The sequence below is a fragment of the Nycticebus coucang genome, chromosome 11 (genome assembly GCF_027406575.1).
Source record: "Nycticebus coucang isolate mNycCou1 chromosome 11, mNycCou1.pri, whole genome shotgun sequence".
NCBI classification, from domain to species: domain Eukaryota; kingdom Metazoa; phylum Chordata; class Mammalia; order Primates; family Lorisidae; genus Nycticebus; species Nycticebus coucang.
In genome coordinates, this window is record NC_069790.1 from 74,270,873 (window position 1) to 74,293,059 (window position 22,187).

A 22,187-nucleotide genomic window follows, 5' to 3' on the forward strand; every position below is an offset into this window, starting at 1 on the left:
GGGGAAAATAGAACAGGGAAGGTTGGCACTTTTCTCTGGTTTAGTCATTTGCTTAGACTCGCAGGCATCCTCAAACTTTTTAAACAGGGGGCCAATTCACTGTCCCTCAGACTGTTGGAGGGCCGGACTATAGTTTAAAAAAAAAACTATGAACAAATTCCTATGCACACTGCACATATCTCATTTTGAAGTAAAAAAAACAAAACGGGAACAAATACAATCACACCGCGGGCCGCAGTTTGAGGACCCCTGGCTTAGAGCATCACAGTCACTGATTAAAACCTTGAGTGCTACTTTCTTCTTTATCTTATTGTTTTAATGGACATTCACTTGTAGTGTAACTAACACGCATGCAGAAAAGCACACAGCCAAGAGTATACAGCTTATGAGTTATTGCAAAGGGATCCTGTCAGTATGCCCAAGATATACAACATTTCCAGCACTTAAGAAGATTACCTTGAATATCTCTTTATACTTCTCCTTTCCTCTTCCTTAGAGGTCGCTACCGTTCTCACTTCTAATAAAATAGAAAAGCTTTGCCTATTCGTAAACTGTATATAACGGAATTATCAATATGTGTTCTTTTACTTGGCTTCTTTCACTTGTATTTGTTCGATATGTTTTCTACCATCTGCGTATTAACTTGCTATTATTATCATTTCAGATGTTTTAGAAAATAATTATGCGAGTTTACGTGTACTAAATGTTGAAAGAAATGGAAATATCATTTATACCTATAAGGTATGTGTATAGTCTCTTTGTTATGGTGGTAAAATATACATAACATCATGTTTACTATTTTAACCTTTTATATTCTCTTTAAAGAGTTCTATACTTACTATACTGAGGGGTAATGAGTAAGACTTACTGGCATTTAACTATTGTGATGGGCATATAATCTTTAACATATGATCTTGTTTTTTGTGTGTGAGATTGAATAGGATGACTGAAAGTCTTATGAAATGTAAAAAAATAAAAATAAAATAAAATGAAACTGAGCAGGCACATCTGACACAGTACTCAACATTTTTGAGTATGTGAATAGTCTTATTTTCTAGAGAAAAAGTACTAAGTAAAATATAGTAGAACCTCTGTAAGTTGACCACGCAAAGGACTGTAACAAACTGGTCAAAATACAAAGGTGGTCAACATAAGGAACTAGGCCTACCGTACTGATACAGACATGGGGTGCACGCCCAGTCTACAAAAATTAGGTCAATTTGAGGTGGCTAATGAAGGGAGGTGGCCAACTATGGAGGTTCTAATGTATGTCTTAACTGAATTAATGTGTTAAATTTTTATCTTTGAGAAAATACATAATAAGTTTATCCTGTCTATTCAGACTTTGATATGCTAGGACTTTTGAGGCATTATTTAACCATGTGCTTTCAATGTTGTATTCTAAGAAAAATTTCACATTACTGTTAACGTTACTGTAGTAGGGACACAGGAAAGATTAATTCCAATGACCAGTCTGACCTGCACAGTTGTATCAATATCATTTGGTTTTAGCAACATCATTTTGTGTCTAAGGATGGTACCTTTTAAGGAATTACGTGATTCTAAAAGTTTTACTTATAAGACTATGATGGACTTGTTAGTGCCACTCCTGTTATACATTATATATATTCTCAAAGATATAAATGGAGGTGCAAAAAGATTCACTCCTTCCCCATGCTCGTCTCCCAAGCTCACTGAGCTGTACGCTGTTGATCTATTTCATTTTTTGAGCCCAAATGACTAAGCTCAATCAGTCTCTTTCTGACAGGTGCAGCAAGCTTCCTTTAGAGTGTTTTTACTGTTAAGATCGAATGAATTATTGCAGGTTTACTTTAAAACTAGTAACATTCTAACTCCTAAATGATGACATTTAATACACATTTGGTTAATTTTTTTTAGGGTGATAAGGGAAATGTCTTCTTTGGATTATATGATTGCCAAACCAGACAAAACGAGGTAAAAAAAATTACCATAAATTATAGATTTACTGCTTTTACAGTTTTCTTCTTTCTGTCTCCTTTGTATATAAAAGTTGAAAGTAATGTAATATAGTATGTAAAGTGAAGTTGGAGGCCTCGCCCCGTGGCTTACACCTGTAATCCTAGCACTTTGGGAGACCAAGGTGGGAAAATCAGTGAGGAGTTGGAGACCAGCCTGAGCAAGAGTGAGAGCCTGTCTCTACAAAAAAATAGAAAAATGAGCTGGACATGGTGGCAGGTGCCTGTAGTCCCAGCTCAAAAGGCTAAGACAGGAGAATCGCTTGAACCCAGGATTTTGAGGTTGTGGTGAGTTTATGATGGCACCGCTGCACTCTAGCTGGGGTGACAAAATGAGATCCTTTCTCATAAAACAAGATAAAACAATTCAAAAAACCCTATCACTTCAATTTCTAAACATTTAGTTTTTATTTATTTCATTTTCTTCTCCTCTCCCTTTCCCATCTCTTGGTCCGGTTATCTTACAAAGCAAAAAAAGTGCAAGGACTCCAGAGAGTCTCTTTTAATCCTTTGAGATTTAAGTTAGATCAGCTCAAACCAATTATCTGATATTCTGTATTAAAGTAGGAAGTTCAAAGCCATTCTCAAGATTTGTGTGCTCCCAGGTAATCTCATAATGGCCTCTGGCTCTGAATTCTGCTTCTGCATAATCTTTACTTGTCTTGCTTCCTACTCCTGCGCAGTGATCTGGATATGGAACTCAGCCCTTTTTCTTTAACTTTTCCCCTACCTGCTCAGTTAGGGCATTGGCTGATGTGATAGACTTTGTCTCATTCTTGCAGTAAAAGGGAAGGAGTCATTTTCTGCCTATGTAAAAATAATTTGGAATCGAATACTAGACATCCTTGAATTTAAATGTCCTTTATCCATTCCACATTTCTCACATATCACCTTACTCTTCAGGCTTTCCATGGGCTGCTTGGTTAAGTTTTTCTTCTTTCCCATTTCCCCATTCCTTTCACTCACTCATTTGTTCATTCATTCATTTATTCACTGATCCAACACGTGTATTATTAGTGTTTCCCCTGTTAGATGCTGGGGACACCAAGACAAACCCTGTCACAATGCATGATCTAGAGAAAGAGACAATAAAATCTCACATTTTAGTGCAATCCTCCGCTCAATTTCTGTGGGATATATGTTCTGAGAAGATGGGTTGAGAGGAGACATCATAGTCTTCTGTCAACTTTGTTAGAAGAATACTATCTTCTGTGGACGTATTCATCTCTCCCAAGACTGTACACACTTAAGAATGAAGAGTATTTTGCAAACCAATGTGTTTCCTACCCATTGCATTTGGCTTACTGCCTTGTGAGTGATGGGAATTCAGTAAATATTTTTCAATGTCTAGCCAATTCTTTCCAGAGTGACTGTTTCTTATGTTGCTTTAAATGACAAAGCTTCTTTGAATTTCAAAATATGGAGATTGGCTCTGAAAATAAATTGGCTGAAAGATAAATTAATAGGCAATTTAATAGGCTAATCTTGATTCTGAACTACAGTTGCTAAACAAATCCTCCTCTTCTCTCATATCCCCTCCACATACTCAAAAACCCTTATAACCCATATGTTTTTTATAGTCCTTTGACGGTTTTATTGAGGGAATGAATTCGTATGCCACGTCTAGTTGGACTTTAACATTGTCTTCAAGTGCTGTATTTCTGCCTGGGAAAGGTGCCACCGAGAGATGGTGCTTTCTCTTGGTAATAGAGCTTCAAGATAATGGTGCCTGAGGCTTAACACTTACTCATCCTTCTTTAAAATTTGTGATTTTTAAAAACTTTGCAAAACAAGTACAGCAATGTCCTATGCAGCCTTCACTCAGTTGTCCCGACTTTTCACATCTGGTATAACTGTAGTGTAATATTAAAACCAGGAAGTTGACCCTGGTAGAATGCACGTATGGTCGTGGGCCGTTTCATCACATGCATTGATTCCTGTCTTTGACACTGCACTCAGGGTACAGAACCATTCCATCGCCACCAGGATCTACTGGTGTCGACACTTCAGCACTTCAAATCAAGTATAGAATCCTTACCTCCTTTTAAGTTCCTTTACCATTCCCCATTTACAATTTTCCTCATTTCCTATATATTCTTTAAGATACACATTAGACAATTTTATACTTCTTGCTCTCATTTGTCAATTATAATTTAGAAAATGCAAGAAAAGGAAAGTCTGTGTTTACCCGTATTTTTGCTCTTTCTATTGTTCTTTCTTCCTTTCTGATGTTCTATGATTCCTCTTTTATCATTTCCTTTCTTTTTCAAGAACTTGGTTTAGCCACTATTTTAGGGGAGGTATGCTGATGACAAATTCATACAGTTCGCTTTTTCTGAAAATGTCTCTCTTTCATTCCTGAAGAATAATTTCACCAAATATAGAATTAAGGATTGACAATTCTTTTTGCTCAGCTCTTGAAAAATATTGTGCTACTTTTCTGGTGTCCATGGTTTCTCATAAGAAATCTGCTATCTTTCAAATTGTTTTTCTTCTGTAGATATGGTGTTGTCTTTTCTTCTTGTAGCTTCCAAATTTTTTTCCTCTGTCTTTAGTTTTCTGAAGTTTGATTATGATGTGTCTTGATGTGGATTTATCTGGGTTTTTTCCTGCTTGGAGTCACTCAATTTATTCAATCTATAGTCTCTTGTCCAATTTGGGACATCAAATTTGATGTCATCCACCATTATTTTTTCAAAAACTTTATTAGTCTTACCCCATTTCTCTTCTCTTTTTAGGGACTCTAATTACATGAATGTTTGATCTTCTTATTTATGTATTTTTTGAATGTTAGATATTTTATGTTAGAATATTAGATCTTAGGTTCTATTTCTTTTTTTCCAATTTATTTTCTTTCTGTTTCAGATTAGATAATTTCTATTGTTTAAGTTCACTGATTTCTCTGTTCATTGAGGTTTTGTTTTAAAACATTGGGGTTATTGTATTTTTCTTTCTTTTTTTTTTTTTCTTTTGCAGTTTTTTTTGGCTGAGGCTGGGTTTGAACCCACCACCTCCAGCATCTGGGGCTGGTGCCCTACTCCTTGAGCCACAGGTGCCTCCCGGGGTTATTGTATTTTTCAGTTGCGAAAGTTGCATTTGTTTTTTTACCTTGTTTCTTTTATTTCCTTGCTGAGGTTTTTATTTTTTCATTTGGTTCAAGCATGTTTGGAATTATTTATTGGACCACTTTTATGATGGATGTTTTTAAATCTTTGCCAGAGAATTCTGATGTCTGTGTCATCTCAGGGCTTGTGCCTATTGTTTTTCTATTTCAACTTGGGATTTTCCTGGTTCTTGGCATAGGCATGATTTTCTATTGTATCTTAGACAATTTGAACGTTAGGGGACTCTGGATCTTATTTATGTCTCTGTTTTAGCATGCCTTCTCTGACAGCACCTGTTGAGGAATGGGAGGGGGTACAAGCTCACTACTGCTAGGTAGAGGTGAAGTCCAGGTTCCCCCCTGTGCCCGCCTTTGGTATCCCAGTGGGGACAGGCACCTTGTTATGGCTAGATAAGAGGTGGGATTTCAGGCTCCCTAATAGGGGAAGGCAGGTGGAGACCCTGTTATCACTGTATCACCCCATCCAGCCACCTCTGACACCATCCCCCTGAGGAGGGCGAGAGGCACCACTTCTGTGCTGGGTTTGGGTAGGCAACCAGGATCCCCACGTGGCTTCATTGATGCTCTTGGTGGGGGAAAGCTCTGGACCAGAGTCCTAAGTGCCTACTTGGTCTTTCTGACACCTCTTTTGCAGCAGTGGGAAAGGTGCCTTTTTGTAGTTGGGCAAAGATGGGAATCTAGACTCTGAATTCAGTTTTTGCTGGTAAAGGTAGGGGTGGGATTGCATTTTTTTCCTATGATAATCTGGCAGGAATAAGGTAGTTATAGTCTAAAAGTTTTCTATCTTGCTAGATTTCCCCTTTCCTGTTGTTGCTTTAGCTAGAGAGAATGTGTGTCTGTGTCTTTGTGTGTGTGTGTCTGTGTATGTCTGTGTGTTTATCTGTGTGTGTGTCTGTGTGTCCATGTATCTGTGTGTGTTTGTGTGTGTGTCTATCTTTGTGTCTGTGTGTCCCTGTGTGTATCTATCTGTCTGTGTGTCCATGTGCCCGTGTGTGTGTCTGTGTGTGCCTTTGTGTGTGTGTCTGTGTATGCTTCCGTCAGCATTTCTGTTGTTTTCACTTCTTTAGCTCCAAGTCTAGGATATATGATGTGAAAGTAAAACCCAGGAAACTCACTACTGTGTCATTCCTCAGGGCCTGTGGTCCCTAGAGAGTCTGCCGTCTTCTCTGTACTTTCCAGAGTTGTCTTAGATTTGTTTTATATATAAAGACCATGGTTTTTAAGATATACTTAGTGAGAGGAATAGAGAGAAATAGGTTGATTCCATCTTGGGCTTTTTCTTTGAAATTTTGACTGAACCAAATAGCTGAAGTAGCTGAATGGGAAGTAATGTATTCCTTACATGTAAGTAAGATTTCGATCACCTTTCCTTCCTTACCCTCTCTCACCTCTTTCCTCCACACCCTTTCATGCAGGCCTTCCCTGTTAGTGCACCTAAGAGTGGACATGATCTAAGCTGGTTCAATAAAGGGGAGTAACAGGCTTTACTGGGAATTTGGGATTGGACTTTTCTGTTTTCCACTGGATTTGGTGATATGCAAATCCACTGGGTGGAGACTGCTGTGGTTTGGGGGAATAGAACCTGAAGTTCCATTGTATGGAGGCTACAAAACGTATTGAACCCAAAACTTTTTGCATTAGTTAGTTTGAGGAAGATTTTTTGATGCTTACAATTAAAGAATTCATTGTAATACAATTACATCTCTTTTGACCCAGAAATTCTACTTTTAGGTTTTGATTCTATACAACTACCTCTACAAGTTAACAAAGATGTATCTAATAGGAAGATCATTGAATTATTATAATACCTAAAATCAGGAGGCAAACTAAATGCCCATTAATGAGTTCTTCAGAAATTGATAGAGCTCTTAAAGGATTAAGAAGTATAGAAATGGAGCCAGGCAGGGAGGCGGAGCAAGATGGCAGCCGAGTACCAGCTTCCTTGCATCTGGGCACCGTGAGTCTGGGGATATAGGACTCCAGGCATCTCTGGCTAGTGGGATCTGCCTATCATCACCCGTAAGAGGATACAGGGAGTCAGCGAGAGACTTCTGGACCCCAAGAGGAGGACTAAAACAGTGGAAAACTGGCAAGTGGTCGCGTGTGTTCAATCCGTCTAAACCCGCCCGCAATTGTAAGTTCAGTAGCAGCGAGACTGCAAACCAGAAAGGCCTTACCTGTGAACTGTTTTGGTGTCTTTGGACTTGGCACTCAGCTGAACTGCCTTGGGGAGAGCCTGAGCGGGAGTGCGGAGAACTTTGGCCTTTGTCTAGGGCCCCAGTCTGAGCCGCTGAGCCTGACGGAGCTAATAGTGTTTGGCTCCGGGTCACAGGCAGCCATTGTGAGCGATCTGCCCCAGCAAGCTCCGCCCTCAGGGTTGCAGAGCTAGAATTGGGTGGGAGCTGGTAACCCAGCGACCAAGTAGCCTAAGGGTGGGGTCTGAGCCGCCTTGCAGCCCTAAACCTCGGGGGCAGAGGGAGACCAGTTTTGACACACAGGGTAAGTGGATAGCCACTTCAGCAGTGATTCCAGCGACAAGCACTTCCCTGAGAAAGCTTCTGCTCAGTAAGTGAACAAGTTCAAAGTGCCTTTTAAGTGGGCTGAAGAGAGATTTAGGGTGTCTACCTGCTGGGGTTTGAGAAACTAGCAGCCTCCAGTCGTATCAGAACTGTGATTAACATCTCATACCCCAGAAGACCACGTGTTGCCCAGACAATATTCAATAACATATTCATACTGCTTTGTTTTTGGTTGTGTTTTTTTTTTTTTTTGGTTTGGTTGTTTTTTTTTTGTTTATTTTGATGTTGTAGATTGTTGTTTTGTTTTTTAAGTTCAACCTTTTCCATACAGATCCTTTTTCTTTCTCAATTTTTCTAGTTTAATTATAATTTCCCATTGCTGCCTATTTCAATAATTAGAACTTCATTTTTGTTAGTGTTTCTACTGCTATTATTTGGTTTTTCCAGCCAATTTTATCCCGTAAAGTTTTCTGTTTGCTTGTTTTGGTTTGATTTATAGCATTTTTGTCTTTCCTCTCTACTTGGTGGAGGTGGGGTACTGTGTCTGATCAGGTTAGCAAAGAGCTGCTGACCCCACCCAACTGGGCACCCCCAGAAGGTGTTTTTTCTTTTTAAGGTTGTATCAAAGTACCCTACTGTACACCTATATTGCTCTGTCTCCCTCTTTCTGTGCCTCTCTTCATTTTGTCAATATTCCTTTTACCCACCCCCTCTCCTTTCTCATTTTTCTTTTTTTTTCCTTATCACTCGGTCCTCCTTTCTTTCATCCCTTTTTTGCTCTTAAACCTTCTCACCCTTCTGGTCCTGTAACCCTTAGTCCACAGGCACGAAAACTTAAACAGCAAGAGGAAATGAAAGGAAATTTAGGGCAAGGAAACAGATAAAAGAAATCACCCATGAGGAAGAATCAGCAGAAAACTCCAGGCAACGTGAAGAACCAGTCCAGAACAACCCCGCCAAGGGACCATGAGGTAGCTACTGCAGAGGATTCCACCTATACAGAAATGTTAGGAATGACAGAAAGGGAATTTAGAATACACATGTTGAAAACAATGAAAGAAATGATGGAAACAATGAAGGAAACTGCTAATAAAGTGGAAAATAACCAAAAGGAAATCCAAAAACAGAATCAAATCAGAGATGAATGATATGAAGAATATAAAAAGGATATAGCAGAGCTGAAGGAAATGAAACAGTCAATCAGGGAATTTAAAGATGCAATGGAAAGTATCAGCAACAGATTAGACCATGCAGAAGAAAGAATTTCAGAGGTAGAAGACAAAGTTTTTGAGGTAACTCAGATAGTAAAAGAGGCAGAAAAGAAGAGAGAGAAAGCAGAACGTTTACTGTCAGAATTATGGGACTTTATGAAGCGTTCCAACATACGAGTTATAGGAATTCCAGAAGGGGAAGAAGAATGCCCCAGAGGAATGGAAGCCATACTAGAGAATATTATAAAAGAAAATTTCCCAAATATCACCAAAGATTCTGACACTGCTTTCAGAGGGCTATCGGACCCCAGGTCGCCTCAACTCTAACCGAGCTTCTCCAAGACACATTGTGATGAACCTGTCCAAAGTCAAGACAAAAGAAAAGATTCTGCAAGCTGCCAGGAGTAAGTGCCAGTTGACCTACAGGGGCAAATCCATCAGAGTGACCGCAGACTTCTCTAATGAAACTTTCCAAGCAAGAAGACAATGGTCATCTACCTTTAATCTACTTAAACAGAACAATTTCCAGCCCGGAATTCTGTACCCTGCTAAGCTAAGCTTCAAAATTGATGGAGAAATCAAATCATTTACGGGTATACAAACATTGAGGAAATTCACCACAACAAGACCAGCTCTACAGGAAATACTTTAACCTGTTATGCACACTGACCACCACAATGGATCAGCAGCAAAGTAAGAACTCAGAAATTAAGGGACAGAACCAAACCTCCACACTGATGCAAAAGATAAAACGAAGCAATGGACTCTCACAAAATAAGACGAATAGAATACTACCACACTTATCAATTATCTCAATAAATGTTACTGGCTTGAATTCCCCACTGAAGAGACATAGATTGGTTGACTGGATTAAAAAACACAAGCCATCCATTTGCTGTCTGCAAGAAACACACCTGGCTTCAAAAGACAAATTAAAGCTCCGAGTCAAGGTTTGGAAGACAATTTTTCAGGCAAATGGAATTCAGAAGAAAAGAGGAGTTGCAATCTTATTTTCAGATACATGTGGATTTAAAGCAACTAAAGTCAAAAAAGACAAGGATGGTCACTTTATACTGGTCAAGGGAAAAATACAACAAGGAGACATTTCAATTCTAAATATCTATGCATCCAATTTAAATGCTCCCAGATTCTTGAAACAGACCTTACTCAGTCTGAGCAATATGATATCTGATAATACCATAATAACAGGGGACCTTAACACTCCTCTTACAGAGCTGGACAGATCCTCTAAACAGAAATTAAACAAGGATATAAGAGACTTAAATGAGACCCTAGAACAACTGTGCTTGATAGACGCATATAGAACAGTCCATCCCAAAGATAAAGAATATACATTCTTCTCATCACCCCATGGAACATTCTCCAAAATTGATCATATCCTGGGACACAAAACAAATATCAACAGAATCAAAAGAATTGAAATTTTACCTTGTATCTTCTCAGACCATAAGGCACTAAAGGTGGAACTCAACTCTAACAAAAATGCTCGACCCCACCCAAAGGCATGGAAACTAAACAATCTTCTGTTGCAACAGATGGGTGTAGGAAGAAATAAAACAGGAAATCATTAACTTCCTTGAGCATAACAACAATGAAGACACAAGCTACCAAAACCTGCGGGATACTGCAAAAGCAGTTTTGAGAGGAAAATTCATCACTTTAGATGCCTACATTCGAAAAACAGAAAGAGAGCACATCAACAATCTCACAAGAGATCTTATGGAATTGGAAAAAGAAGAACAATCTAAGCCTAAACTCAGTAGAAGAAAAGAAATATCCAAAATCAAATCAGAGATCAATGAAATTGAAAACAAAAGAATCATTCAGAAAATTAATGAAACAAGGAGTTGGTTTTTTGAAAAAATAAATAAAATAGATAAACCATTGGCCAGACTAACGAGGAATAGAAAAGTAAAATCTCTAGTAACCTCAATCAGAAATGATAAAGGGGAAATAACAACTGATCCCACAGAGATACAAGAGATCATCTCTGAATACTACCAGAAACTCTATGCCCAGAAATTTGACAATGTGAAAGAAATGGATCAATATTTGGAATCACACCCTCTCCCTAGACTCAGCCAGGAAGAAATAGAGCTCCTGAACAGACCAATTTCAAGCACTGAGATCAAAGAAACAATAAAAAATCTTCCAACCAAAAAATGCCCTGGTCCAGATGGCTTCACTCCAGAATTCTATCAAACCTTCAAGGAAGAGCTTATTCCTGTACTGCAGAAATTATTCCAAAAAACTGAGGAAGAAGGAATCTTCCCCAAGACATTCTATGAAGCAAACATCACCCTGATACCAAAACCAGGAAAAGACCCAAACAAAAAGGAGAATTTCAGACCAATCTCACTCATGAATATAGACGCAAAAATTCTCAACAAAATCCTAGCCAATAGATTACAGCTTATCATCAAAAAAGTCATTCATCATGATCAAGTAGGCTTCATCCCAGGGATGCAAGGCTGGTTTAACATATGCAAGTCTATAAACGTTATCCACCATATTAACAGAGGCAAAAATAAAGATCACATGATACTCTCAATAGATGCAGAAAAAGCATTTGATAAAATCCAGCATCCTTTTCTAATTAGAACACTGAAGAGTATAGGCATAGGTGGTACATTTCTAAAACTGATTGAAGCTATCTATGACAAACCCACAGCCAATATTTTACTGAATGGAGTAAAACTGAAAGCTTTTCCTCTTAGAACTGGAACCAGACAAGGTTGTCCTCTGTCACCTTTACTATTCAACGTAGTGCTGGAAGTTGTAGCCAATACAATTAGGCAAGACAAGGAAATCAAGGGAATCCAAATGGGAGCAGAGGAGGTCAAACTCTCCCTCTTTGCTGACGACATGATCTTATACTTAGAGAACCCCAAAGACTCAACCACTTGGACTTGACCACTCCTAGAAGTCATCAAAAAATACAGTTAATGTTTCAGGATATAAAATCCATGTCCACAAGTCAGTAGCCTTTGTGTACACCAATAACAGTCAAGATGAGAAGCTAATTAAGGACACAACTCCCTTCACCATAGTCTCAAAGAAAATGAAATACCTAGGAATATACCTAACGAAGGAGGTGAAGGACCTCTATAAAGAAAACTATGAAATCCTCAGAAAGGAAATAGCAGAGGATATTAACAAATGGAAGAACATACCATGCTCATGGATGGGAAGAATCAACATTGTTAAAATGTCTATACTTCCCAAAGCAATCTACCTATTCAATGCCACTCCTATCAAAATACCAACATTGTACTTTCAAGATTTGGAAAAAATGATTCTGCGTTTTGTATGGAACCAGAAAAAACCCCGTATAGCTAAGGCAGTTCTCTGTAACAAAAATAAAGCTGGGGGCGTCAGCATACCAGATTTTAGTCTGTACTACAAAGCCATAGTGCTCAAGACAGCATGGTACTGGCACAAAAACAGAGACATAGACACTTGGAATCGAATTGAAAACCAAGAAATGAAACTAACATTTTACAACCACGTAATCTTTGATAAACCAAACAAGAACATACCTTGGGGGAAAGACTCCCTATTCAATAAATGGTGTTGGGAGAAGTGGATGTCTACATGTAAAAGACTGAAATTGGACCCACACCTTTCCCCACTCACAAAAATTGATTCAAGATGGATAAAGGACTTAAACTTAAGGCATGAAACAATAAAAATCCTCCAAGAAAGCATAGGAAAAAAACTGGAAGATATTGGCCTGAGGAAAGACTTCATGAAGAAGACTGCCATGGCAATTGCAACAACAACAAAAATAAACAAATGGGACTTCATTAAACTGAAAAGCTTCTGTACAGCTAAGGAGACAATAACCAAAGCAAAGAGACAACCTACACAATGGGAAGGGATATTTGCATATTTTCAATCAGACAAAAGGTTGATAACTAGGATCTATAGAGAACTCAAATTAATCCACATGAAAAAAGACAACAATCCCTTATATCAATGGGCAAGAGACATGAATAGAACTTTCTCTAGAGACGACAGACGAATGGCTAACAAACACATGAAAAAATGTTCATCATCTCTATATATTAGAGAAATGCAAATCAAAACAACCCTGAGATATCATCTAACCCCAGTGAGGATGGCCCACATCACAAAATCTCAAAACTGCAGATGCTGGCGTGGATGTGGAGAGAAGGGAACACTTTTACACTGCTGGTGGGACTGCAAACTAGTACAACCTTTCTGGAAGGAAGTATGGAGAAACCTCAAAGCACTCAAGCTAGACCTCCCATTTGATCCTGCAATCCCATTACTGGGCATCTACCCAGAAGGAAAGAAATCCTTTTATCATAAGGACACTTGTACTAGACTGTTTATTGCAGCTCAATTTACAATCGCCAAAATGCGGAAACAGCCTAAATGCCCACCAACCCAGGAATGGATTAACAAGCTGTGGTATATGTATACCATGGAATACTATTCAGCCATTAAAAAAAATGGAGACTTTACATCCTTCGTATTCACCTGGATGGAAGTGGAAGACATTATTCTTAGTAAAGCATCACAAGAATGGAGAAGCATGAATCCTATGTACTCAATTTTGATATGAGGACAATTAATGACAATTATGGTTATGGGGGGGAACAGAAAGAGGGAAGGAGGGAGGTGGGTGGGGCCTTGGTGTGTGTCACACTTTATGGGGGCAAGACATGATTGCAAGAGGGACTTTACCTAACAATTGCAATCAGTGTAACCTGGCTTATTGTACCCTCAATGAATCCCCAACAATAAAAAAAAAAAAAAAAAAGAAGTCTAGAAAGGTATACTCACACAGAAGGCTCTTGTGATATGAAGGCTCTTGTTAAGGCATAGTGTTATATGAAGAAAAGCAAGTTTTCAGAATAGTATATCCCGTTTATGTTAAAAAATTATATAATGAAAATACTGTGTCATTCCTCAGGGCCTGTGAATTATATAAAGTATAGAAAAATTATATAATTTTTAACCTAAATGGGATATATACAGGAAAATTATATAATGTAAGTGCATAATATATTAAAAATTCATTTTAAGTGAACTGGAAGGCTACAGAGAAAATTATAAAAGTGCTTCTTTTGGGGAGGGTGTTAGATTGGCTGAGTATAATGGAGTGTTTATGTCTCTTGACTTTCTAAATGATAATGTTTGTATTTTTAAACATGGAGACTATACTTGTTTTATAACTAAAAGGATAAAATATTAAAAATTAAGTGTATATAGTCATGATTTTTCTAATAATTTAGAATTCCTCAGTTTAGAACAAGATTCAAAGGAAATCAAAATTTCTCTCATGAATTTAGTGCCTTCTTTATTAAAGGAAAGTTCATTTTTTTCTAATTGTTCCCTGGATTTCCCAATATTTTTGACTAACTTTTGGCCATAGGAGTTTAGTGTGTTCTCAGTGCTTTTTGTGAGTATGCAGGTATTAAAAACCTTCTCATACTTCTGTTTTTCTTTGCCTATTCTCTCCTGAGGTCTAAGACAATCTTTCCTTTACCTTCAAAATATACTTTCAGAGAGTTTGCCTAATATAATTTTTTTTTAAGTTCCTCAGTCTCCAGATCACATCATCTTTCTTCATGGCTATTTTCCTTTTCTTTAATATTTGAAGAAATGGAATCTTGTGAAATTTTAAATGTCTCAGACTGCAACAAGAAAAATACTACTTTTGGGTCCTTTATGGAAGTCTTTGAGGAGATGGACTTGTGACAGTCTCTAAGACATAACTAATGATATCATAAGATGCATAATTTGATTAAAACTTTACCTACCTCAATAATTGTAATAGCTCACATTTGAGTGCTTATTGTGTGTGGCAGACATGTACTAAGGGCTTCATGTAGATTATCTCACTTGATCTTCTTAAAAATCCCATGAGGGTAGGTATTATGATTCTTGTTTTACTGAAGAAGGGGATAGAAAGGCTGAAAAATTTGTCCAAAGTCACACAGCTAGCAAGCAGTCGCAAGTGGAACCTGGATCTAGTTGTGTTCCAAGGTCTGTGCTCTTACCCACTGTGCCTGGTTGTCTCATGGCTGAGCTTCGGTGCCAAAGATGACCTGCAATAGCAAATTTTTTTTTTTTTTTTTTTGTGACAGAGTCTCACTATATTGTCCTCAGTAAAGTGCTGTGGCATCACAGCTCACAGCAACCTCAAACTCTTGGGCTTAAGCGATTCTCTTGCCTTAGCCTCCCAAGTAGCTGGGACTACAGGCAACCGCCACAATACTGGCTATTTTTTTGTTGCAGTTGTCATTGTTGTTTAGCAGACCCGGGTTGGGTTCAACCCACCTGGTTGTATGTGGCCAGTGCCCTAACCACTGAGCTATGGATGCCAAGAAATAGCAAACATTTTTCATAAAGAATGCTCTGGAATGTCTCAGCTTGTCTAAAGTAATTTATTATTTAAACCAATAATACTAGTACATAGCTTAATGGGAATTTATATTCATATAATTGGTATTTAACATGCAATTCCAAATTTAAAAATACTTTTATTTTCATAGCATCTGTATACCTTTGAGAAAGACTTGGAAGTTGTCAGTTGTTCTGTCAACAGCGAGAGAACTTTGCTTGGTAAGTTGAACTTTTATTGTTACGTGTCAATAACTGAATGTTAACATTCAGGAGTTCCAAGTATTGAATTTTTGTAATATTTGATCATTCTATAATGATGATTTTCTGGGAAAGAAATGATCTTGGGAAATTAGGTTTGAAATGAAGAATCGGTAGAGTATACCTACAAAAAAAGAATGCTTCTTATTCTACCTTACTCTTCCGCTGACAGGTCTTTTAGCCCTCATTTATTTCAGGTATAAAATAGTAAACTTAAACAGCTACCACATGGATCAACTGCTAATGAATTTTTTTTCTTTTTCTACCATTAGCTGCAAGTTTAGTTCAATCTACTTTAGAGGGAGGAAGTAATGAGCTTCAACCAGGTAATGAAATTATACCTTTTAATGCCTATTGGTAGATGATTTATTGTAGTGCTACTAAAATGTCAAACATCTTTAGAAATTGCCTTATTGTATCTCAGAATGAGAAGGCAAAGGTCATGTGATGCATGAACAAGACTTTCTTTAAAATATCTTTTACAAGTGAACAGGAAAGTGCAGAAAACAACCATAAATAGTGGAAGTATTGAAGATGGTAATTAGCACATGCAGTTTAAATAAATGCTGAACTAGAAACCCAAGGCCAGAAGCTAGTGTGAAAGATTAAGAAAGTCAAGAATACCATTTCCCCCCTTATATCTGATTAATCCCTAGCATGTTATAAATAGTCCACCAGAATAAAAGGTCAATTCTATTCATTTGCCAAGGCCCACTTTATAGCTATGAGATGTTCCTCTGTCCTTCCCCCGATTTTTAATTTTTTTTAATTTATTTAATTTATTTTTTATTAAATCATAACTTTGTACATTGATGCATTTATGGGGTTCAGCGTACTGCTTCAGTATACAATGTGAAATGCTTACATTGAACTAAGTAACACATCCATCACAATTATACTCATTTTTTAATAGTTTTGAAATGTACCATTGCATCATGCACATTAGGTGCCCCCTTGCGTTTTAAAAGAACATTCTGTGACATCCATCCATCTGTAACCTGACACTACTGACTGCCTGCTGTGGGCCAGGTGCTATACATGGCGCTGGGGACTCAATGGTGTGGAGAGAGATGTGGCAGCCCCCTCATGGAGCTTTCAGTCCAGTCCTGGGTTTCCATGGCTGACGTGTACATTGGTCAGAGAGATCACGGAAGGAAGTGAAGTAGCCTGAGTGTAAGAAACCAATTGAGTGACCAACAGCATGTCCCCCTCCCATTTTAAACATAGAAACCAAGAAATATTTTTTCTCTTTAATGAAAAGGAGTTCAAGAGCTATGGGGACTAGTGGTAGGGTGGGGGCTGCCAGGGGAACCTCAAAGGGGGAGCAGTTACTACTCAGCTCTAGCTTTTCATTGCCACTGGTCCAGTTGGGCCAGCTTTTCAATTTATCAAGAGAAGTCTAGACTTTTATATAAAAATCTAATTTGTAAATATTGGCTTAAATATCTTCAGAAATCCTACTCAGACAGTGCTAACCTGCGGTGGGCTGGAGCCAGCCTGTAGCTAGTAGATCCCATCATTCATGTGCTTCTCTGATCCCAGTGCTTTCCACCTGTTCTGTTTATTTGGCACTTAAATTCCTTCTATTGTTAGCATAGTTCCCATTTAGATGTATTCTATGGTTGCAGGGGATGGAAAAAACTTTGTACATACTTTCCACACATGAGGCTTATGAGAGAGTCTCAGGCTTCTCATGACACACATTTCCCCGGGGAGCCACCTTACAGCGGCAAGGGCACCAGAGCTGGGTCTGAATGGACCTTCTTGGGCCTCAGCAAAAGAGTTTATGGGCAATGTCAGCGGGCAGGAGGCTGACCCCGAAATCTCCTCATCCCTATTCCTCATCCTTACCTTCCCCTGCCATGATATGCCGAGAACCACAACAGCCCCTCTGTGCTTCTGTGTCACGCCCTCTTCTTACCACGCTCGGCCCTTTTTAAAATTAGGTGCAGTGCTCACGTCTGAGGACATGGAGCTGGACTAGGTTAAGTGAAATATAATCTGGGACACTGGTGTCCTGACTCCTAAACATGACCTGTGAGCTAATAAACCCCTTTATGCAAGAAGCTGAAAGGCCTGGCTGTGTGTGTTCCTGCAGATGGTGGTGCTGGGCGTCTGTACAGAGCCTGGGGTGGTTCCTGTGCTGCCCAGTTCTTCTTGTGTCTTATTCCTTTTAGCACTAACAATTCTTTATTTTGGTAAGCCAAAATTTTTTACATGATGTTTACCATGGATGCCTGATTGTCACTTAAACAGTAGTCATTTGTGATGATGTATATTATAAAATGAACTCTCACACCAATTTCAAGTTTTATTCCATTATCACATTACATTCTATTCAGCTGTGCATCCTCGGTCTTATAATTTTGATGCACCTGTAATGTGATTATCTGCTTACATCTTTAAAAATATTAGCATGGGCTGTGTGTGGTGACTCATGCCTAGCACTCTGGGAGGCCAAAGTGGGAGGATTGCTTAAGGCCAGGAGTTTGAGACTAGCCTGAGCAAGAGCAGGACCTAGTCTCTACAAAAAAAAAAAAAAAAAAAAATAGAAAAACTAGCCTAGTGTTGTGGCATGTGCATGGAGTCCCAGCTACTTGGGAGGCTGAGACAGAAGGTTTGCTTGAGCCTAGGCGTTTGAGGTTGCAGTGAGCTATGATGATGCCACTGCCCGCTACTCATGGCAGTGGAGTAAGACTCTGTCTCAAAACAAACAAACGAACAACAAAATACTTAGCATGAACATGAATAGTTCTTGTATCAGACACCTCACAACTATACATTGTAGCTCACCTTTGATGCCAGCCACTGTGGTCAGAACCAGGCCCGCCCAGGTATAATTTGACAGTGCATCACCTCAGATGGTTACCTACTTCTTTTCTACCCAGGGGTGTTGGGAAAAATCTGTCTATAATCTACACATGTACAACCCAGAAGTATGGTTTGTCATGGTGCCCAACAGAGCAACGATGACCACTGGGGGCAAGGAGCTAGAGGAGAACTGGTCCCCCTTTGTATTCCTAAAGTGGATAATTCTGTAGTATACTCTAAGCAGTTAAAGATCCAAGGTGGTCACTAATTTGATAATCCCCCAGTTTTACTAGTGTACTTTTCTTTCCTGTCTCTTTCTCCTCAGTCTCTCATGCCAACCCTGGCTAGAGAGATCCTAGATTAATCCTGTCCCCTAGATAACTTCTTGTCTTAGTGTGGATCTCCCTACAAGTAGAGACTGAGGCAAGGATTTGAGTGCAGTTAGTTTATTTGGAGGATGATCCTGGGAAACACTATGGGGGAGTATTTTAATAGGCATCTGAAGGAAGGGAGGAAACAAGCACATGGCTCTTAGGAAAACTCATTTCTGGCAGAGCAAATAGCTAGCATAAGGGCCCTGGGGCAGGACTGTACTTTGTAGGCTCACTGTTCAAGGATAGTGTGGAGGTAAGTGAGGCTGAGGGGTGGAACTGAGGCCCGAGGAAAAGGAGTGTGAGGTGCAGGCAGATCACATGGGCCCTATGAAGCCACTGCGAAGACTTGGCCTTCACCCTGAGCAAGACGGGAAGCAATGTGGATTCTGAACAGGGGAGGAATCTGACTTACTCTGTAGTGGCTGTGTGGAAAATAGGTTGCAGGAGGGTGAGCGGACAGTGGGGTGGGGGGTGGGGGGGAGGCTGGAAAGCCATTACAGCGTCCAGCAGCTGGGGGAGTGGACCAAGGGAGAAGTGGTTGTGTTTGGGTATATTTAAAAGATTGACTGGTCAAGATTCAAAAGGAGCATGAGAAAAAGAGATACGTCAAGGATGACTTACTTAAAGGTTTTTTTTGCCAGAACAGGCAGGGGGGTGTGTGTGTGTGTGTATACACGTGCGCGTACACATGTTGGTTGTGGGGGCAGGAAAGAAGAGTTTGATTTTGGACATGTGTGTTTGTGATGCCTGATGAACATCCCAGTGGAGAGTGAGATGGGTGGCAATTGGGTATAAATCAGAAGTTTGGGTAAGAGGCCAGGGCTGGAGATACACATTTGGGAGACTTCAGTATATGGAAGGTATTGTTGATCATGGGAAGATTCATTTCATTCAGTTAAGATTTCAGACATGATGTAACCAGAAAGCCCTATAATGTCTTTTATGGTGTGTAGTCCTTTTAACAAATATGTGGGAAATGTCTATCCATGAATGACCTTTCATAAGCCATTTGATTGTGAAATGTAGTTTGCTCAGGTGGTGTTTAGCACTCTACTTAAAATGAGAATTCTCTGTTGCAAATGAGATGAGCTGTAACATCTTTCATGTAAGCAAAATAGGATCCTTTGACCCACATACTTTATGACATAGTTTTTATCAGTGGTGATCCTCTTCTCACTGTGGCCATGGCTAAGTTCACGCTTTATTTAGAAAATGGCCTTCCATAGGAAATCCCCTTTACCCTCTACCTCTGGGGAGTTGCATTTGCCCAAGACACAGCAGATCCCTACTGCTGTGGTGCAATTGGGTGGTGCAATTGGGGTGACTACATTTGTAGGTTGCTGAGATTCTCCAGAGCTCCCATGTACCACTGTAGAGAGGTAAGTGCTACAGACCCTCTGTGTAGCTGTGCTTTGGTCCAGGAGCTCCTGAAGCAATAACCAGAGCCCCTTCAGAGCCAGCCAGCCTGGACTCCTGTACCCTATCACCATTTCACAACATCCGCCTTTACTGCTGTCAGACCAGGTTCTTTTGCCCACCCTCGGTCTTCCCCATGTCATGCCCACCCCTGTGCCTTGATCCTACTGTCTCTTCTTGCCTTGGTATCCAGACCTTCCAGCCCCGTCTTCCCTTCAGTAACACCCTCCCAGAATCCACTGATGTCTTGAGTCTCTAAATTCTTAATTTAGTACTTCATATGGAATCTTGGGATTTTATGGCTGAAACTGATTGTGGAAATAATCTGGTTCTGCAATCTGTTTCTTATTTTTTATTTATTTTTTTAGCAACAAGGCACTGAGGCCCAGGAAAGTTTGATGATTTGCTAGGAGAGGTATACATTAGGTTAGTGGCAGAGCTGACCCTAGAGCTGTGGTTTCTAGAATCCAAATCCAGAGCGTCCCCCCCCGCTTCACTGCTATTGAGAGAAATTCCTATTTGCAAAGGTTTACTCTTACTGTTATGCTAGTGAGTTACATGTTTGGACTGTACTACCAAGAGAAAAATTGGTGTAGGGGGATGGTTTCTGCCCTTGAAGATCTTTTGATTGTAAAGGTAAGAAAATTTACCTGATTCCTCGTTATCTGATTTGGATTCATGCTAAAAGGGACAAGTACATGGTGATTCCTTATTTTCTAATAGAACGTTTCCCTTGCGAAACAGTTTCCCTCAAAAGTTGTTTTTTCCCCAGTTAGAATATATAAACTTTTAGGAGAAGAGATAAAATAATCACATGGGTCAGCTTGCACTACTTAATATGTTAATTTAGTCATACACATTTGAAATAACATTAGGAAAAATTGCTTTCCGCTCATTCTCACCTTTCAGGACATTTCTGTTTTTATTCTTGAGTGTCTTTGACCCCAGTGTATTCCTTATATCTGGAGCCATTTTTGAGTCCTCAAGCAGGTTTCCAGAGCATTTGCGTTTACTTTGGTCATATGGTTCCATTACTAGGATTTCATCCTGAGCCACAAGTACCCATTTAACAAACATTTGATTTTCATTTGTCCTTTGGTTGTATATTTGTGATTCCATGTAACTCCCTCACTGTCTTGCTTTTTCAAATAATTTTGAAAGGCATGTTCATGGAGATATCCAGTCCTTGTGATTGTTAGGCCATATGACAGACATTGTTCTCTTTTGCCTTTTTTAAAAAATAAAGCAGCTTTGTCAGGTTACGTTTTTAAACATTGAAAGCTGACATCAATTAATTTCTAGGCTGCTGTGCCATCCCTGAATTACACCTTGTTATAGAAAGCAGTTATTGACAGAGCACCTGATCATATTAGAGTCTTTTTATTTTATTTTACTGTTTTAGAGACAAGGTTTCATTCTATCACCCAGACTGGACTACAGTGGCATCATCATAGTTCCCTGCAGCCTCGAACTCCTGGGCTGAAGCAAACCTCATGCCTCAACCTCACGAGTGGCTGGGACCACACGCCTGAGCCACTGCACCCAGCCTTAGGGTGGTAACAAGAGCTCAAATATAAGACAAATCCTTCTTTTCTATGGTTTAATCTTGGGGGAGGGGGAACTTTTGCCCTAAAATTTAGATAGCTATTCTAGCCCACATCCATGGACTTCCTCTTAAATGCTATCGTCTGTGACATTTGTTCCAATGTGACACTAAGGAAATAAGTGGGTGATTATCACTGCTCTACCACCATCTCTGAGGGAGACTCAGTTCCTGTCCTACTGAGATGTCAGCCTTAACATGTTCCCACATCAGAAACACCTTTATATTTTCGTATACAAATAATATTTTCAGTTTTGCCACAAAATTGGAGTGACACTGAATTGAATTGTGTTTGTTTGTTAGGCCTTGAGGGCCTGAAAAGCTGCACTAAATATGGCTGAGGGATGGGGGGACTTTTACTCACTCCACGTACACTGACTTCTCCCTTGGGATGTTTTCTGTATCTATTTTGGATTTTAAGAAACGTCAAAGTCAAACTTGGAGTCAAGTGTCAAACTTTAAGAAAATGTACATT

General features: G+C 39.3%; 1 protein-coding gene across 6 annotated transcripts in view; it reads left to right on the top strand.

Annotated features, from left to right (window-relative positions):
* The window catches only part of GSAP (gamma-secretase activating protein), a 102,422-nt gene that overhangs the window by 19,071 nt on the left and 61,164 nt on the right, over positions 1 to 22,187 (top strand). For 4 of the 6 annotated variants that reach the window (XR_008372932.1, XM_053553890.1, XM_053553888.1 and 1 more), the window contains exons 2-5: positions 665 to 741; positions 1,900 to 1,956; positions 15,400 to 15,469; positions 15,781 to 15,834. The exons of 1 other annotated variant lie outside the window; for it this stretch is intronic. Coding sequence is in view for 4 of the 5 variants with exons in the window: in XM_053553890.1 (XP_053409865.1) it covers positions 665 to 741; positions 1,900 to 1,956; positions 15,400 to 15,469; positions 15,781 to 15,834 (258 nt within the window). In the remaining variant the exon portion in view is untranslated. The remainder of the gene's footprint in view (positions 1 to 664; positions 742 to 1,899; positions 1,957 to 15,399; positions 15,470 to 15,780; positions 15,835 to 22,187) is intronic. One more of the 6 variants, XM_053553886.1, reaches the window with a different exon arrangement.